The following is a 19,172-nucleotide window of genomic DNA, read 5'->3' on the forward strand; positions in this document are numbered from 1 at the left end:
AGTAGAACAGTGCCACAGTCATGATAAAGATGTGAGCAAGGGGTATTAGCTGCACTTCAACTGCCCAAATTGGATGTAGCCTACCTTGATTTCAGCAAGGCATTTGACAAGGTGCCCCATGATATTCTTGTAAAGAAGCTGGTAAAATGCGGTCTTGACTATGCTACCACTCAGTGGATTTGTAACTGGCTGACTGACCGAACCCAAAGGGTGCTCATCAATGGTTCCTCTTCATCCTGGAGAAGAGTGACTAGTGGGGTGCCACAGGGTTCTGTCTTGGGCCCGGTCTTATTCAACATCTTTATCAACGACTTGGATGATGGACTCAAGGGCATCCTGATCAAATTTGCAGATGACACCAAACTGGGAGGGGTGGCTAACACCCCAGAGGACAGGATCACACTTCAAAACGACCTTGACAGATTAGAGAACTGGGCCAAAAGAAACAAGATGAATTTTAACAGGGAGAAATGTAAAGTATTGCACTTGGGCAAAAAAAAAGAGAGGCACAAATACAAGATAGGTGACACCTGGCTTGAGAGCAGTACATGTGAAAAGGATCTAGGAGTCTTGGTTGACCACAAACTTGACATGAGCCAACAGTGTGACGCGGCAGCTAAAAAAGGCAATGCAATTCTGGGCTGCATCAATAGGAGTATAGAATCTAGATCAAGGGAAGTAATAGTGCCACTGTATTCTGCTCTGGTCAGACCTCACCTGGAGTACTGTGTCCAGTTCTGAGCACCACAGTTCAAGAAGGACACTGACAAACTGGAACGTGTCCAGAGGAGGGCAACCAAAATGGTCAAAGGCCTGGAAACGATGCCTTATGAGGAACGGCTAAGGGAGCTGGGCATGTTTAGCCTGCAGAAGAGGAGGTTAAGGGGTGATATGATAGGCATGTTCAAATATATATAAAAGGATGTCACATAGAGGAGGGAGAAAGGTTGTTTTCTGCTGCCCCAGAGAAGCGGACACGGAGCAATGGATCCAAACTACAAGAAAGAAGATTCCACCTAAACATTAGGAAGAACTTCCTGACAGTAAGAGCTGTTTGACAGTGGAATTTGCTGCCAAGGAGTGTGGTGGAGTCTCCTTCTTTGGAGGTCTTTAAGCAGAGGCTTGACAACCATATGTCAGGAGTGCTCTGATGGTGTTTCCTGCTTGGCAGGGGGTTGGACTCGATGGCCCTTGTGGTCTCTTCCAACTCTATGATTATTATTTTTTTAATGATTTTTATTCATTTTCCAAACAATTATACAGTCAACAAATAGTTTAACACTCATTCTTCAATTTTTGACTTCCCTCAGTTTCTCTGTCAATCTTTCGTAAAATTTCTATTTGTTTAACGCATTTCTAAACATAATATTGCCTTTTAGAACTCCTTTTCCTCTTACTCTCTTTTTTGCAGTATTTCTTACTATCTCACAGTCTCTTCAAAACCAACAAGCGTTGTCTGTACATCACATATGTTTTTCAGATATTCTGTAAATTTCCCCCAGTCCTCGATAAACTTTTGGTCTTTCTGATATCGAATCTTCCCAGTCAGTTTGTCCAATTCTGCGTATTCAGTCAATTTCCTTCTCCATTCTTCCACTGTTGGAATTTATTCCTGCTTCCATCTTTGGGCCAGAAGTATCCTTGCAGCAGTCACTGCGTACTGAAACAGTTTACAGTCTCTCTTATTAATTTCATTTCCTACCATTCCTAATAGGAAGGCCTCTGGTTTTTTAACAAACGTATATTTCAACATCTTTTTCAATTCATTGTATATCATTTCCCAGAAGCCTTTCACCCTTTTACACTCCCACCACATATGATAGAAAGTACCTTCTTTTTCTTTACATTTCCAACACTTGTTGCTTGTTTTGTACATTTTAGCCAATTTAACTGGCGTTATATACCATCTGTAAACCATTTTCATTACATTTTCTTTCAACGCAGTACATGCCGTAAATTTTAACCTTTCATTCCATAATTTCATCCAGTCATCATACTGTATATTATAACCAAAATCTATTGCCCAATGTATCATTACTGCTTTTACCTCTTCATCTTTTGTATGCCACTCCAGCAACATTTTATACATTTTAGACAGATTTTTATACTCATTATTCAATACCTCCACTTGAAATTTTGATTCTTTACCTTCATACCCACACATTTTACAATCTTTTTTAAGCATTTCATTGATCTGATAGTAATGTAACCAGTCATAAACAGATTCTTTCACCTCTTCATAAGTTTTTATTTTCCATTCCATAAGTTTTTATTTTCCATTCCATTCCATTCCCCTCTTATTACCAATTCTCCATATGTTGTCCACCTCCCCCTCATATTGATTTTTTTCACATTCATCACTTCTAATGGTGAAATCCATTGGGGGAGTCTAGGTTCCAACAAATTTTTATACCTCTCCCATACCTCTATCAGTGATCTTTGGAAGATGTGGTTTTCGAAACCTTTGTGAATTTTTTTCTTCTCATACCATAGATAAGCATGCCAACCAAATCTGTTATCAAATCCTTCTAAATCTAACAGCTCTCCATTCTCTAATTTGATCCATTCCTTTATCCAACAGAGGCATGATGCTTCGTAATATAATTTCAGGTCTGGCAGGGCGAAGCCACCTCTTTCTTTCACATCTGTTAATAACTTAAACTGAATCCTTGGCTTCTTGCCCTGCCAGATATATCTTGAAATTATTTTTTGCCATTCTTTAAAAATTGATGCCCCCTTGATTATCGGCAGTGATTGGAAAAGGAATAACATCTTTGGTAGCACACTCATTGTTATCGTAGATATTCTCCCCCAAAAGGACAATTTCTTCCCCACACCTCCAAATCCCTTTTTATTTGGTTCCACATAGGTAAATAGTTGTTTTGAAACAGATCAATGTTCTTGGGGGTCCAACTCTATGATTCTATGGTTAATATGCAGGGTACCAGACTCTCTCTCTCCCAGAGACATGTTTGTCTGTGTCTGTGTGAAGCAGGGGCTGGGAATCTTTTTGAGCTTGACAGATGCATTTCCTCATGGCTAGCCTTCTGGAAGCCACATGCCACTGGTGGGCAGGGCCAATGCAAAAGTGGGTGGGGCCACTCAGGCGTATCCAGACTCCCGCCCTCACCCCCAGCAATCTGGCTGGGGAACAGCCTCCTACTGAAGCCAGTGGGAGGCATTTGCCCAGACCAATTGCTGTGAAGAGGTTCTACAACCCTTAGGAAGGCATTGCTTCTGTAGACAGATTTCTGGGATAAAGTGTAAAGCCATTTAGTTCAGGACCCCCCCCCCCCGAAAAAGTTCCTGCAACCTTGCTTGGAAAGGACAATTCCACCTGCTGCCTTCTTCTGTCAGAAAGCATGGGAAACACTGCACCTGGTGAAATTCTTGGTTCTGTGCAACTCTTAAAGGAACAGCAGCTTCCTCAAGGGCCTTCTCTTTACCAGCTGGGCTGGGCAACCATGGCCTCCCAAAGCTAGCAAGCCTTTTCTGCACCTGTGTTGCCAGCAGCAGGGAAGAGACAGCAGGTCCAACCAGCACAGCAATAAGAAGGAAGACGCCTCTTTCTCTCTTTGAAAGCTTCCTTGGGCACCTCGGTGTGGTAGGAAGAAAAAAGCAGGTATGTTTTCCTTTTAGGATAGAAAGACATTGACAACAAAGTTGCTGCTGCTTTTATTTTGATTGTATGTTTTGTGGTTTTATATTGTGATTTTATTTTGTGAACTGCCCTGAGACCTGCGGGTATAGAGACTGTATATAAATTGAATGAATGAATGAGAAGGCCCATAGCTCAGCTGCAGGCCATTTACAAGATGCAGTGGAGGACTGGGGGATGCAGCAAAGAAAAGGGAGAACTGCTCTACATTCGTGGAAGGAAAGTTGGGGTCCATGTACAATTACTTTAATTTTTTTTTCCAAATACATTTTTATTAAGGTTATGCACATAACAAACATACAACCAAATACAAAAGAAAAAATTGTAACAAAAAAAAGAGTCAAGATATACAAGCCAACTTTTTCCTCTCTCTAACTATACAAAGATAGATTAATCTGGCTGTTTCACAAAACAGTAAAAGATTAAAAAAAAAAAAAACACACCCACAGAAACCGCCTCCTGGACTTCCTTCCATCCTTTTGGTAAGTATCGAATATCTGCTTCCATTACGTATTTGATTTTTAATCTATAGACCTAAATTCACACGCTGGTAGTATTTGTTCTGACCCCGCCAATCACATTAAGCATTTATTCCAATATAGTTCCAGTATTTACTCCAATTTTTCAGAGATTTCTGTTCATCGTGGTCTCTTAGTTTACCTGTTAATTTATCAAGCTCAGCATATTTTATCATTTTAATTTGCCAATCATTTATATTGGGGATAGTTTCCACTTTCCAATATTGTGCCAATAAAATTCTCGCTGCTGTGGTGGCATAGAGGAATATCGTTCTATCTTCTTTCTTAATATCTTTACCCGTCATTCCCAGCAAAAAGGCTTCAGGTCTTTTGGGAAAAGTGTATTTAAATATTCTTTTAAGCTCATTGTAAACCGATTCCCAAAAGCCTTTCACCTTTTTGCATGTCCACCATAGATGATATAGGTCACCCTCCACCTCCCCACATTTCCAGCATTTCTTATCTTTTAGTCTATACATTTTGGCCAACTTCACAGGGATGTGGTACCACCTATATAGCATCTTCCAAACATTTTCTCTCACCATGTACAATTACTTTAATGTCTTTCATTAATTTGCCATGACAGACGGCCAGCCATGACTCTTTCCAGCTATAGCCTGCAATTCTGTGCACACTAGTCACAGGGTTGCATCCCCTGCTATCGGTTAATGCCATTCCATGTATTAATAACCAGCCAGTTAGAATCCTGATCCCAGGGAGCGGCATTCCTTCCTACCACCTTGGAGTGGCAGTGGTAATTTGTATTACATCACACAGTCATGTAATAATAAACTACTGAGCTAACGTAGTAAGCTGGAAGTTCAGTGGTGTTGCCTTACCTGGGAGTGGCTGTTCATGTTAGTACTTGCAACTCTGACCTTTCAGCTTCTACTCTGATGGTTGGGGTATGAAACTAAGACCATCACTAGCATGATGTTGAGGCCCAAATTCCCCACTATAAATGCACCCAGTGCCTTTATATTATAATAGGGACTGCACCCCTGCTCACACCCCGTGCCGACCCTCCCTGCCACTCCTCCCGTATTAACCCCCTTCCCACCCCATGCAACCATGTTTTACCTTCCCAATTCCATTTCTGAAGCCACTTTTCTATTCTGCAACCCCATTTTCACCTTCACTCCCATGTCCATGCCTCCTCCTTCCCCTCCTTCTGTGCAACCCTTCCTGGCACACAAACCACCCCAACGCTAACATACCCTCGAACATTTCTCTGATGAAAATAGGGACGTCCTAAGGAAAAGTGGGACGTTCTGGGATCAAATCGGAAATAGGGACAGCTTCTCTAAATCAGGGACATCCCTGGAAAATAGGGACACCTGGGGGGGGTCTGTAATTATACATTATTTAGGGCAGGTAAAAAGAGATGTCTGTCACCGATGAACACATCCACTCTTTGCAAAACAGTATGGGGGGAGGGTGTTGCCTTGAGAACGTTGACCAAAAAATTCCACTGCTGAAACTGGAGGGCAATAGTGAGGATCCCAACAAAACTCAACAATATTATGTGATATTTCAATTATGTATGTAACTGCAGTGCATGAGAGAACGGAGCAGCCCTGGTGTACGTTGGGTGCCAGTACTGCATCCGCGGGGAAGGTGATGGGGAGACGTGGGGGCAAGGTTAGAGGAACTCAAGGTTGGGTGCAAGCAGTGGGTGCATATATCTGCAAGGCCACTGCCATCAACCTGGAACTCCCTTGACCTTGTGATCACTTTGCCCTGTCCCATCCCTATTGTGGCAAACAGTACTGCTGCTGGGAGGGTGCCACTGTCCTTGCGCGCACACACGTGCCACTGCTTCATTTATGTGGGCAATTATTATTTTTTTAAAAAGGGTTTTTACTTGTGTTTTTCAAAATGTAGCAAATTAACCATATAATAAACAGAGTACAAATTAGTTTGGAGTACAAATGTAAACAGAAGTGCAAAAAGTAACAGCGCAGCCTTGATTTAATATGCATTATACTCAATAATATGGAAATAGAAATATCTAAGACTAAACCTCTGTGTCTAGTACATGAACAATTATGAAACCAAAAGTTTCATATGGATTTTGAAGATGTGGTGACAAACCATGGTTGCTTATGACAAGAATGAGAAGTGGCAAGCTACAGGCTTGTACAGTCCTCCCTCCACTATTCCCCTGCACATGAAGGGAGGAGATTTTTCATTTCATCTGAACGTGGCAAACTGTGGTTTGTGCAAACCACCGTTTGCCCTCAAATTATGTAGTGTAGTGCAACAGAAATTTGAATGGGCAAGAAGTTGGGCTGCTTGATTGTTCAAGCTGAGAGGTCAAAAGACCCATTGGGGGTAACTCCTTGACTTGAAAAGTTGAGCATGTGAATGGATTTATGAAGCAGGCAAGTCAGTGGCCTGCTCAACCATGTCTGATCTATTCTGCAATTATTTCTTCACTAATTAATGATGAACCAACAGGAGTCCATAGCATTCAGACATTTTTGAATCTATAAATTATCTGTGAGGGCTGAGGGGAAATGCCACCAAAATGTTTGTTCTGATCTATGCTTGAATTTGTAGTATGAACAATGCCTTTGCAGGAGCAGTTTGATATCTGTTGATTAGCGCCACATTTATTTCCCCTATGCTAAGATGCACCCTTATTTCTTTCTGCCTCAAATCTCACATGTTATTCTCTTACAAGTTACAGTAGACAATATGCTTTTATCTGGTATATCTACTTAGAAATGTAACCATCCCTTCTAAATACTCAAAATTGTTCTGGAAACTTTTACATAAAAGATTTAACCTTTTAGTGTTCCCCTTGGGAGATTACATGAAACAAGCTTTTACTGAACCTGTGAGACATTTCATAAAGGATTTTTAAAGCAATCCAGTTGTGCTTTATGATTTTAAGGAAATTTGTCTTGCCACTTCACCCCTCCAGCATAACTGGAGCAGTTCACGGGGTTCTTTTAACATTCACATTTGCTTTAAAAAAGATGTATCAGAGATAATTCTCTGCTTCCAAATTATGACATGTCTATGCATGACTATTTATTACAGCTCAAACATGGTGTTGATTCACCTGGCTTGTACCACATTTGTATCAATCTGACTTCCAAATACTTTAAACCAGTGCTGTATTATAAGCAAAGGATTTGTTGAATCACCACCTTCCCTTTAGCACTGCCAAGGACTTTCCTTCATTGCCACAATCATATCTACTAATCAAACAAACAAACAAACAAACAAAATGTATCACAGGAACTCACACAATTTCCAGTTGCACTTATGCACTGAGTTTAAGCTTTAAACCTTCTAGATTTTTGCAAAGATCTAGCATCCAAGCTATAAAAGCAACTGTTGTTTGCTGAAATACCATGTTGCATTCTGATTACAATTAGATTAGCAGAGACACCATCAGTTGGGCCTTTGTACAAGTTTAGTGTCACAAGTCTCATGGAGATGTCTTGGAGAGGCTGGTCAGATCAGCATGAACATTTGGAGAAGCCTGAGGAGCTGGAGGCCAATTATTCTAGGGAGGGATCAAGCAGGCTGAGATGGGCCATGAGAAACATCAGAGTTGCCTGGGGAGAACCTGGGGAGTCTGATCCCGGGGAGGGATATATTAGACTGTCCCCCAAGCAGCCCATGCCAGCCCAGCCCACAGCCCCTGGACTGCTGGAGCATCCTTTCCCTCCAGTTCCTACTGGTGAGCGTCTGCCTCTGGAGGAGCATCCGATGCCAGGTTGCCTAGAACATGGAGTTGCCAGCACTGGCATGAATGGACAGCTCAGGTCCAACCCACCAGAAGGAGTTCCCATTTGCTTGCGCAGTCCAAAGACATGCTTCACTTGCCACACTAAACCCTTGCCCACCCCATTACTTTACAACAGGGATCCCTGGTATGTGTCAACGACTGGATCAGCATCTTAGCTTAAGCAGCCAACATATTGCACCTGCTGTGCCTTTAACCTGTGCCTTGCTCATGAACCATACTGATTTGAGCATGGAAGTTTTTGGCAGCAACCATAATCTGAGTTTGAATTCTTTACCCAGAGAGAGCCAGGACATCTCGCTCCTAGTGCATTTTCCACATCTGAAGAAGGAGGAGGATCTTATGGTTGTGAGTGCCCCCCTTCTCTTCAGTTTGCAGGCCCAGGAACTGCTCTGATGGACCACTGAGTCTTCTTACTCAATCTCTCCCCCTTCTCCCTCCATTTCCTCATTCTCCCATGTGAACGCCAAGTTAAAGAGTGTCAGGATATGGTCTGCTTCGTTGTTCTTTGCCACTGAATACAGTGGCTAGCCCCCCAACACACACACGCGCACCATGGTGAAGGCAACCTTCATCTACAGTTGACCTTCACTGCCTACAGCTTTTCTGTGGCTTAGAGTCAAGTTTACTCAGAAAAATGGAGTGCTGCCTAGGGGCTTTGAATATGGACATTGTGTAAGTTTCCATGTTATGAAGTTGATAAGTAAAACTTAAGAAACAGTTATTTTTGTCAAATCCTTGGAAATAAAAACAATAAATCTGATATCAACAAATGCCAGAAACATTGAAGCACGGGAAATCTGATCCAGAGTAGTAACAAACATGAAAACACAGTGACAATTCAGATCCAAGTCCTCCTTCAGCTCTTCAGCTCTTCAGATCTTGGATATATGTTATATATAACAACATAACACAGAAAGAGAACAGATCCTTTGAAAGCCCTTGCCTTGATGAGGTTGTTTGTGCCTTTTCCTCCTTTCATATGCCCCAGGTGAATGAAGAAGGAAGCAGTGATTGCAGTCTTAGTATACACCTACCCACAAAGTCATTGAACAGGTATACACACTGCTGGGACTACCCTCATCTGTTTTCAAGTGGACACACTCATGGGTGTAGCTGGGGGGGGGCAAGGGGGCAGTAGAATAGAAAAACAATAGAAATACTTAGGTAACTGACCAGTCATATTGGTTCTGTCGCCCCCCCCCCAAAGTCCTGCCCCCACCCAACAAAAATCCTGCCTACGCCCATGTACACACTGCAGGGTAATGCATCAATCTGCAATGAGCTTTTACTTTTGTCATGAAACCAGTTTCTCAGGAAGCACTTTGGGGGGCAAAACACCAACAAAATAATCTAGACACTGTGTGGACTATGTAAAAAAAACAACAACCCCAAACCTCCAAATACTCAGTCTCCATTGATTCTAGAATAAAATGTGCGCACATAGCCCAAAGCTCCTTTTTTATTTAGATTCTTTCCCTCAAAGCCCTGCAGCGTGCAGTCTTGCATCCTGACACAAATCTATATGTGAAGCCTTTTTCTTTTGCTGGCATTCATCAGCTCGCTCTGGCAGCAAAGCTGACTGCAAAAACATTTCTAAGTGAGATCTAGATTCTTTTCTTTTCCTCTTTTTTTTTTTTTTTTAAGAATAATCTGTTGGCGGGGGTAGGGTTGTGGGGGGACGACACCTCCAGCTCTGGTTTCTTTCTAGAGTAGGGTGGTAGCCTGCCGAATTCACTGCCACATTCTTCCCATAGTAGTCCTTTAAAATTAATAGCACATGCAGAGGAAAAACTAAACCCCTTTGACGTCACTCTTGAAACGAGGAAACATAAACAGAGCAGGCTTCACTCTAGCGAGCTCGCAGGGCGCAAGCTGATTGGCCGGCTCGGCTGTGCCTGTGGCAGTTGACAGCACCTCCCAGCCAGGCACGGCACTGGCCTTCGACTTGCTGCTGCCTCTGCTGCTGAACACTCAGCCACTCAGAGACTGCAGCAAAGCGCTCTATCCCAGCACCCGTCTGGCAGGAAAGTGCCGCCGCCGTCTTCTGTGGAGAGTCTCTCCTCTCTTTCTGCTTCCTTGGCACTCTCCTGTCTCCTTGGTCATTCCACCCACCCCGTTGCACATGTCCATGCGCACCTTCCTCTCTCCTCTCGCGCGTCTCCCTCAATTATTTGCTTCATCCTGAATGCAGTTTCTGGATCCTGCAGCACAAGTCTTCATGAACAAGCTGCGCCGCTTACAGATTTCGCAGCATTCAAAGGTCACAGAACTGCCACTATGGTTAAATGTCTTGTTTAATGGTTGAGGTATGTATATAGCAAATCCTCAGAAACGGCATGATCATGGGTGGGAAGGTTTGTTTTAAAGGTTGCAGGAAGGGGGGGGGGAGAGAGAAAGAGAGATTGCGTTTGCCAAAGTTAGTAACAGAGGTGATATTTGTGTTTTGAAGAAAACCTTGATGGCTCTCACTAAGAAAACTGCTGCTTGCTTATTTTTTAAAAATATCCGTGGCTGTATTTTCATCGTTGTTGGTATTGTCCCTAAGCCACGGAAACTTGCATGAATCGTAACTGAACTGAGTGCAAAACATAAAGGAAAGGTTCTGGGACAGTAACACTTAATGACCATTAGGAGAGTGAGAGGCTTCCCCCCCCCCTTTAGTTCTTAAGCATTTCAGTGGCTTGAAGAAGAGAAGGTTTACAGGTAACTGAGGCTGCAATCCTGTACTCATTTACCTGGGAGTAAATCCCACTGAACTCAATGGGTCTTACTTCTGAGTAGACATGAAAAGGACTCTGCTGTAAATGTGCTGGAACAGATAACTAGGAATATAGTGTGTTTTTAACTGATGGCGGGAGAAATGAATGGCAATGCAAAAAAAAATTTTTTTTTCTTAGCAATATATGTTACAGATCTTTATCTTCTGGGTGTTTTAGCAGGTTACAAATGCTCCTCTGTTTCCTTAACTTCATTGAAGGGTTTGTGCTGAAACTATCAACAAAGAGATAACATATTAACAGCTAGCTGAAGGGCAAAACAGTGAACAGCATCTTCTCAGGACTGTTTGGTGACATATACGTTCAACTGGTCATCAAACAACAGCCTGTACTCTTAACTTGGAGGGTGCCTGCAGCATTCAAGTGACCTGCTAGTGCTGCAGGGAGCAGGAGCAGTGGTTCAGCTGAACAGAACTCACATTGTTTTCAGGAGAGTGGCTGCAACATGCATTTGAGAAAGCTGCTCCCAGAGAGATGTATGTTTAAAATCCTGCCCAAATAGCCCATGATGCACACACACATATATAATGGCAGAAAGCTGTGTTGTCTGAAGGCATTGCACAGTTTCATCACTCTGAAAGCTCTGTCGAGCTGTTCGGAAGGAGGGACGTGTTGCATTTTTGAAAATTATTGTTCTTAATTTCAAACTCATTTTGCTTTTACGAATTCAGAAACCTTGGATGGGTCACCCTAGAAATATACTTTGAAGGGGTGGTTTTTTTTTGGGGGGGGGGAGAAACAAGTAACTGCACTTGATTCATAAGTGCCAGCTTAGGAATGGTAAAATATTAGCTCTGAAATGCAGACTATCTGCTATGTGCTGTGAATGGACAATTGCTATCCTGCAGTGCCTGGTGGGAAAAACAAGGACTTTGTGTATTGCAAATGCATAACTGCAGCTCCTCCATTTCCTTTGCTGTATCTTCACTGATGGCTGCAAGAACAAAGAGGCTGCTGTCATTAATAAATTGCTTAATGACACATTTCATATGCAGAATTAAGGCATCCTTCTTCCCTTTTTGCCTGTCAGCCACAGTCAGTTTTTATCAACTGCACTGTTAGCTTCTCTCGCTTCTCTCTCCAGTCTACAGTAGATCTTATACACTGAAAAATGTTAGCAAGCTCCGGAAATTCAAAAACACTATTTTGAAGAGAATCATTTCAACTGCTATGTATAAATTGTGCATTATTCAATTTAAATGATCACTGTAGCAGGAACAGGAATATGGACAAATCAGAGGGAAGAAGAAAGAAGCCCTCAAACTTTCTGAAGGACACTAGTTTCTGATAGTAATAACAGTGCAATTCTTTACAGGTTACTTTGATGCAAGTCCCACTGTGTTCAGTAGTGCATGCTTCCATGAATGCAAGTATAGGGTTGTACCCTGAACGTCCCTGTTGCAAGTTTAATTGGGGTATGTAACTAATGCGGCACTATACTATATGAGTGCTGAGGATTGTAAATGGGAAGAGAATCCCCCCCCCCCCCGGCATCCAGAAGTCTTGACTGCTGATCAGGAGAGGTTAAGTTCTGTTTAAATCCTTGTGAGTTTAATGGGTTTAAATAAGTCACAACAACCAAGGGAGAAGCTAAATGTTACAGAAGATGCAGAGATGCTTGAAAAATCAGTACACCATGTGGTGCGTCTCTCCAATGTTCCACAACATGTTGCAGCACTTACTCAACGGCGTGTTGGCATCCCACTGTGGGCTCCCTTGTTCCCTTCAGTGGAAGCGAGCAACTTAGAATAGGGACAGTTGAAACATATGAGTGGAATGGAAAGACATCATGTTGTGCCCTTGCATCACGAGAAAAGAGATGCTTCACATTTCACAGGACAGGAGTAGACCTCAGCGCTAGGATACCTTTTTCAGCATCAGCCATTGATTGCCTTTTATAACATGTTGTTCTTACAATTTGTGATTATAATTCTATTGGTTTCAATAGGTTTGGGGCCCTGTGTGTGTCTTCTATATGGTTAGAGGATCACTCTGCCTCTTCTAAGCATCCATTTTATACAAATGTTTTGCATGCCCTCAGAATGTCTGCAAAGAGACTGTATGCAGTATTCTTGAGCAGAGCAACTTTTTCAGGCTTGCAAACAGTGATAAAATGCCTTAAGATGCATACTAACTCAGAACAAGATAAAATGCCTTAAAATGCCTTAAGATGCATACTAACTCAGAATCAGAACAAAATGCAGAAACAAAATTACACTCTGTTGGGACACACTAGCTAGTTTCTGTAAATGTCCTATAAACAACACTGATCAGTCATTTGTTTAAATTTCTGGTCCACTGCATCCCAAATGCTAGGAGCTGATTACAGTGTATACCATAATTCAGATGTCAGGTAGACACATAACAATGGTAAAAAAAATAATCCACACAAGGAGCAGTATTCAATCAGGTTTCATTCAATGTAGACCTATTGAAATTAATGACCTAACTTAGCAAGAACAAACTCTAGCCCAAATAAATATGTTCTGTTGTGCTTGAATAATACCCAGGCCAAATGTTTGCTCAGTTTCCAGAGGAGGGAAGTTCCAAAGGACCTCAGGAAAGAAAACTTAGCATTAGAATGTTAAGACAAGGTAGCCAGCTAAGGGTGGGATTCACCTAACCATCCCTATCAGCAAAAGCCCTGCACAAGGACTTGTGCAATGGGGACTTCTTCCCTCCTTTCCCTGTGCCCTCCAAAATTGGCTCTGGGGTTCAGGAGAACCCACAAAACAGTGCATAGGCAGGGAGAGAGGAGAACATCTGGCAAGATTCAATGCGTGGACAGACAGAATTACTGGAAGAGTGTGATGTTGAATTCCATCCTAAATGTCAGAATAATATGAAATTATTAGAATGATTTGACTCAACCCCTAAGGGGGCTGGTTACTTTGTCCAACAATGTCATAGCCTAAACATATCAAAGCTCCGTATGGGAATATTAACAGCACCATGTAAGCATTCCATTTTTCTTACGATAGAGTTCATAGAGAATATATTTATCTTTACGCAATGCAACCTTTAAGCTTTCCTTACATGTGCTCATTTCAGCCTCAGGGGAGGTTGGCACAGGCTGAAATGCATTATGATAAATGCTAATAACACCTTCAGCTGCAACTTCTGTATGGTTTTAGCTTGTTCACGTATACCACTACACCACATTGCCTTCAGTCAGGCAGATTTGGGTCAATAGGTGATTGGAATTGATGTGCAAGAAGCCCATCTTTGAAACTTCTGTGCTTCCTACCACCAGACATGCCCTACCTAAGGGCAGGGGCAGCTCCTTCAGTCTGAGAACCACATTTTTTTTGTAGGCAACCCTTCCAGGGGCTACATGCCAGTGGTGCCTGAGGCCAGAGGCAAAAAGTGAGTGAGAGTCTTTCCTTTCTACAGTAAACTACATACCAGCAACACAAAATTCACAGGCTGCTACTTCTCTCTCTCCTCCATTTAGGCAAACAATAGGTTTAACATAGTCAAAGGACACATGACTATGTTCTTTGGGTGCAGAGCAGGGCTGGGGAGGAGCTGTAGCTCTTCCAGATTCAACCCACCATTGGAGACTCCTAAGGGCTTGCGGGGGCTGCATTCAGCCCCCAGGTCCGAGGTTCCTGACCCCTGCCTGACGCACTCCCACAAATGCCTAGGAAATCACAGCAAGCATTGTGTCCTCATGGCCCAGTCATAAACTCATCAGCCTCCCTTGATTATCAAGTCTGCAGTTCCTGACCCACGTGAACAGTAAAGCCGATAAAACTGGTGTGTGTAGTTGAATATTTGCCTTAATAAAGATCATGTTTTGCGACCTTAATACATGCTTAAAAAATGAGAACGTTCAGAGCTGCATTACATGTGCAAGGCAGCAGCAAGACAAGATGTGCCAGTCATTCCCGAGTCCTCTGCTGCAGTTTCCTGTAGCAAATGCAGCAGCTGAAAAATGCTTCATATAGTTATTCTTTATGGTTGAAAAGCAGTGCTAAGCCTGTTCTGCTTTTATGTCCTGAACCTAGTCAGCAATTGTACTCTGTTAGAGAGTTATTCCCTCTCCTCCCGTTTTTTTCTTCTGAGAGGAACTATCCACGGACATCTATTTTTGCTTAGGAACCACCTGTTAACCCTGTTCTTGTCTGAACTCATTTTCATCCAGCCTCTTTGTGCATTATTCCTCAGCTGGATCTCTGGTGACCCATGCTTACAATTGATCGATCCTGTTATTACTCACTGATGGATCCTAGCCATATATTCAGTAACTAAACAATGCAGAGACTTTGTTTATAGCTGAAAGCGGTTGGTGCAGCAGCACTGGACGTCTTTAAAATGATGCTCGTCTACTGAGCTCTATTCTCAACTGGCTTGGTACAGATATCCTGCAAAGTTTATCTTACTTGCAAGGTGCCTGTCATCAACTGCTAGAGCAACCTTGTAATCTCCTGCTCCTTTCATCACAGGGAGCGAGCAGCAGATGCCGTTGGATGAGCACCTAAGTGCACTTGTCTGAAGGAATGCAGATGTAGGCTTAACCAGACTTCCTTTTGTGCCATGTTACAAGGCATAGGTTCACACCTTTTCTGTTTTTGCCCTGGTGCTTTCCCCTGTGAAAACCAATGGGGAGCAAATGGCAATCTGCAGGAAACCTGAGTTGCAGTTTATTCTGATTCAGTGTTAAAGAGCTGAAGAGTGGAGGAAGAGATGGGGCAAATAAAAAAGCACTCGGACAAGGAGCTTGAAAGTGCAGAGCTGTGCCTAGAAAGTACGGGGCAAATCGTAATTGTGGATGAGCCTTAAGTGCAATTGACAGACAGAGCTGGGACTGGCAATACATACTGGGCTGTATCTGACTAGACTCAGCCTTGCATTTTGAAGCATTTTGATTATTCTTTGTGCACCTTCCACCCTCACTTCACTCAATGCTCATTACTGCCAATTGACAAATTAATGTCACCCGTGCCTAAAATGTCACCACACCTCAGGTGCTTCTAGACAGGGACATAATGTTGCAAGCAGGTCATTGAGATATCAAAAATGGCCCATTGGCAAAAGTCCCCCCCCTTTTTTTCCTTATTGGATTTCCTCCTGGATTAAATGGGTGTAGGTGGGATTTTACGGACTGGCATTTTATGAAAACAGAGTTGTCTGTGTGGAGTTCCAGCCTCATATAGCTCTAGCATCTTTGAATCTAATTAGTGCATGAAGGGGTTAAACCTTGGAGTAAGTTGTCCTGCCAGGCTTTGCCTATGTCATCACTTCCCACCTTGAGAGGAAATGGGTCACCAAGCCTCTGTCTGTCTCTTTCTACCCATGTGAACTTCCGTATATAAGAAGCTCTGAGCCTGGCTTTAACCAGCCTCTTTTGCTTCAGACCTGAACAGAGTCTAAAGCTAGTGTTTTTCACTACCAATAGTTTAGAAACCTTTACCTTTTGTAACTAAGCAACATTTTACTGCCTGTGCATCTTTTCTGATTGCTGTATGCAAAAGCACATGAATCCAACGTTGGAAGATATAATAATAATAATAATAATAATAATAATAATAATAATAATAATAATAATAATTTATTATTTATACCCCGCCCATCTGGCTGAGTTTCCCCAGCCACTCTGGACGGCTCCCAATCAGTGTTAAGAACAGTACAGCATTACATATTAAAAACTTCCCTGAACAGGGCTGCCTTAAGATGTCTTCTGAATGTCAGGTAATTCTTTATCTCTTTGACATCTGATGGGAGGGCGTTCCACAGGGCGGGTGCCACTACCGAGAAGGCCCTCTGTCTGGTTCCCTGTAGCCTCACTTCTCGCAATGAGGGAACCGCCAGAAGGCCCTCGGCGCTGGATCTCAGTGTCCGGGCTGAACGATGGGGGTGGAGACGCTCCTTCAGGCATACAGGACCGAGGCCGTTTAGGGCTTTAAAGGTCAGCACCAACACTTTGAATTGTGCTCGGAAACGTACTGGGAGCCAGTGCAGATCTCTCAGAACCAGTGTTATGTGGTCCCGGCGGAAGAGTTTTGTGAGTGAACTATTTTATGACTTACCAAACTTGTGCTCTGCCTCTATGCCAGGGAAGTGTGGTAGCTTGGAAACTGCTTTTAAAGGGGGGCATTTTCGGGACCAGTGCAGGACGAGTCTCCATTACCTGCCTGTCCATATTACCCTGTGACTAAACAGACACAATCCCATAGGTATCCTTCTAGTCTATCCCACTGCCAATTCCTTTGCAATCTCTCCCTCTGTCTTCTAGTGAAATTAATACTTTGTTAGTTTCTATAAAAATTCAGTGTTCCTGTGCTCAGGGTGCTTGTGCTCATACATGGCCTCTTTTGAGAGGTGGAACCTCCCCCTCCTTTTCTTCAGCTATGGTGGCAGGGAAACGGACTGGATGGGTAAAAATTCCCTAGCGTGAGTGACAAGGTTTCCCCCAAGGTTGTCAGTTACACTGGAGGCAGGGGGAGGATGGTGAAGTGAAGCTTACTGGCAGCCTCGAAACTGATAAGATTTCCCAACAACCTTGTCATCTTCACTGTAGGTGGGGGAGGGAGAAGGGGAGTTGTGGAAGGAATGAGAAGGCTTTCCTCCCACACTTTTATGCCATTAGTGTTAAAATGTAAAAATCTCAGTCCCAGGTGTATACAACTATGGTGTGTGTGTGTGTGTGTGTGTGTGTGTGTAATGGTGTGTGGAGGACTAAAAAAAGAAAATGACAGAACATTTCTCTTTAAGGTAGTCCTAACACTGGTGTGGGGAGCTTTGTCCCTCCAGATGTTACTAAACTACAACTCCCATGATCCCTGACCATTGGCCGTGCTTGCTGGAGTTAATGGGAGTTGTAGTTCAGCAACGTCTGACGAGCCAAAGGTTTCCCGTGCCTATTGTAACAGGAAAGGAAAGCTGGAGTGAAATTTCAAATGTAATTCCATCTGCTTGCCTAGCCATTGGTTATGCAAGCACACTGAAAACTGCATTTCTGTGTTTCCCACATCCACACCGACCATGAGAGAGATGCCTCAAAAGTGTGTGAAACCTGCATGTGCCTTCCTTTCAGTGGACTCTTTAAAGTACAAAGAAAGACAGGAGGAAGAGAACTCAACCTGGCACAGTGGTGGTATGGTTGCCTCCTTTGCCCTTGGGCTTCTGAGTCAGGGAGAGGTGTGAGCAATGAATTTGTTCCTATGTTTGTCTCCCTGCTGTAGTTGAAAGTACTTCTGCTACCTGGTGTCTCTGCTATTGCTTCCCCCAAGTCCAAAGCAAGTCCCAGGAGAGCTTAGGAGCTGTTGCAGAGGGCAGGACCTAAACCAATAGATTCAATTTACAAAAAGGAAGTTCCAACTAAATATTAGGAAGAACTTTCTGACAGTAAGAGCTGTTCAACGTGGAATGGACTACCTTGGAAGGTGGTGGACTTTCCTCCTTTCGAGTTTTTAAACGTTGGCATAGCTGTCAACGTTTTCCTTTTTTAAAGGGAAATTCCCTTATTCAGAATAGGATTCCTCACAAGAAAAGGGAAACGTTGACAGCTATGAGTTGGATGGCCATATGTCAGGGATTCTATATCTGTGAATCCTGCATTTAAGAGGGTTGGGCCTTTGGTGTCTCTTCCAACTCGACAGTTCTATGATCCCACCTCTATTAGAGCTCATTCACACTTCCATTTGTCCCGTGGCTTCTAGGCTCAGGCCCAATAGGCTTTTCTTTTGCCCTGCCGCTTTCACAGGAAAACCCATGGTTTATTGATAAATCACAACAAATTTCAATCAGGTTTTCTGCGGATTGATGCTTGTTCTCATTCAGCAGAAAACCACAGGTTTTCCCAGGAAAACAGATGGGACACAAGAAAAACCTCTTGGATCCATGCCTAGGGACAAGGGAAGAAATGGAAAGACAAAGGGGAGTAGGGATGAGCCCTTAGTTTTGTGAAAAAACTCAGCTGTTGCAGGTTTATCTTCATCTTAATTGCTAAGAACATGCTTATTTACATATTTAGCATGACAGGCAAAGCAGTGTAGGGCCAGGCTACAAGCTAGTAGATAGGATTTAAGAACTGGCTGGAATATACCTATTTAGCTGGAGCTTAGATGCCTAAACAGTAGTGTTGATAAGTGGTTTGTAATTTTTTTTATTTTTTAAATAGAGGTATTGCTAGGACTTAGAATATTTATTTACAACATGTGGTTAATATGCTTTTAGGAGTCCTCTTTGCTCTCTAATAAACTCTGGACATTGATATTAATCCCAATGCTACAGCTGCTATATGTAGTAGATTAGTGATTTGGATTTCAGTCCTAGAGATAGAACATCATGTGCCTAAGCATTCTCAACAGATGCCTGACCAAACATTTCTTGAAAGCTGGAATTTGAATATCTCTCCAAGGAGGGAGATCTCGTAGCTCCACTAGGTAGCTTATTTCACTGCTGAATTGTTCTAGTATTAGGGTAACCTTTAGAAGAAACTTTTTATG

At 42.8% G+C, this 19,172-nt stretch overlaps 1 protein-coding gene across 2 annotated transcripts in view; it reads left to right on the top strand.

The window, feature by feature from the left end:
- The window catches only part of PDE7B (phosphodiesterase 7B), a 170,719-nt gene that overhangs the window by 27,063 nt on the left and 124,484 nt on the right, over positions 1-19,172 (top strand). Inside the window, exon 1 of one of the 2 annotated variants that reach the window (XM_081855343.1) lies at positions 9,881-10,248. The exons of the other annotated variant lie outside the window; for it this stretch is intronic. Coding sequence (XP_081711469.1) covers positions 10,228-10,248 — 21 coding nt within the window. The 5' untranslated portion in view covers positions 9,881-10,227. Of the gene's footprint in view, positions 1-9,880; positions 10,249-19,172 lie in introns of those variants that run through there. 2 annotated transcript variants of the gene reach the window in all.

Source organism: Podarcis erhardii (assembly GCF_964252035.2).
Source record: "Podarcis erhardii genome assembly, chromosome: 3".
In the NCBI taxonomy this organism is placed as follows: domain Eukaryota; kingdom Metazoa; phylum Chordata; class Lepidosauria; order Squamata; family Lacertidae; genus Podarcis; species Podarcis erhardii.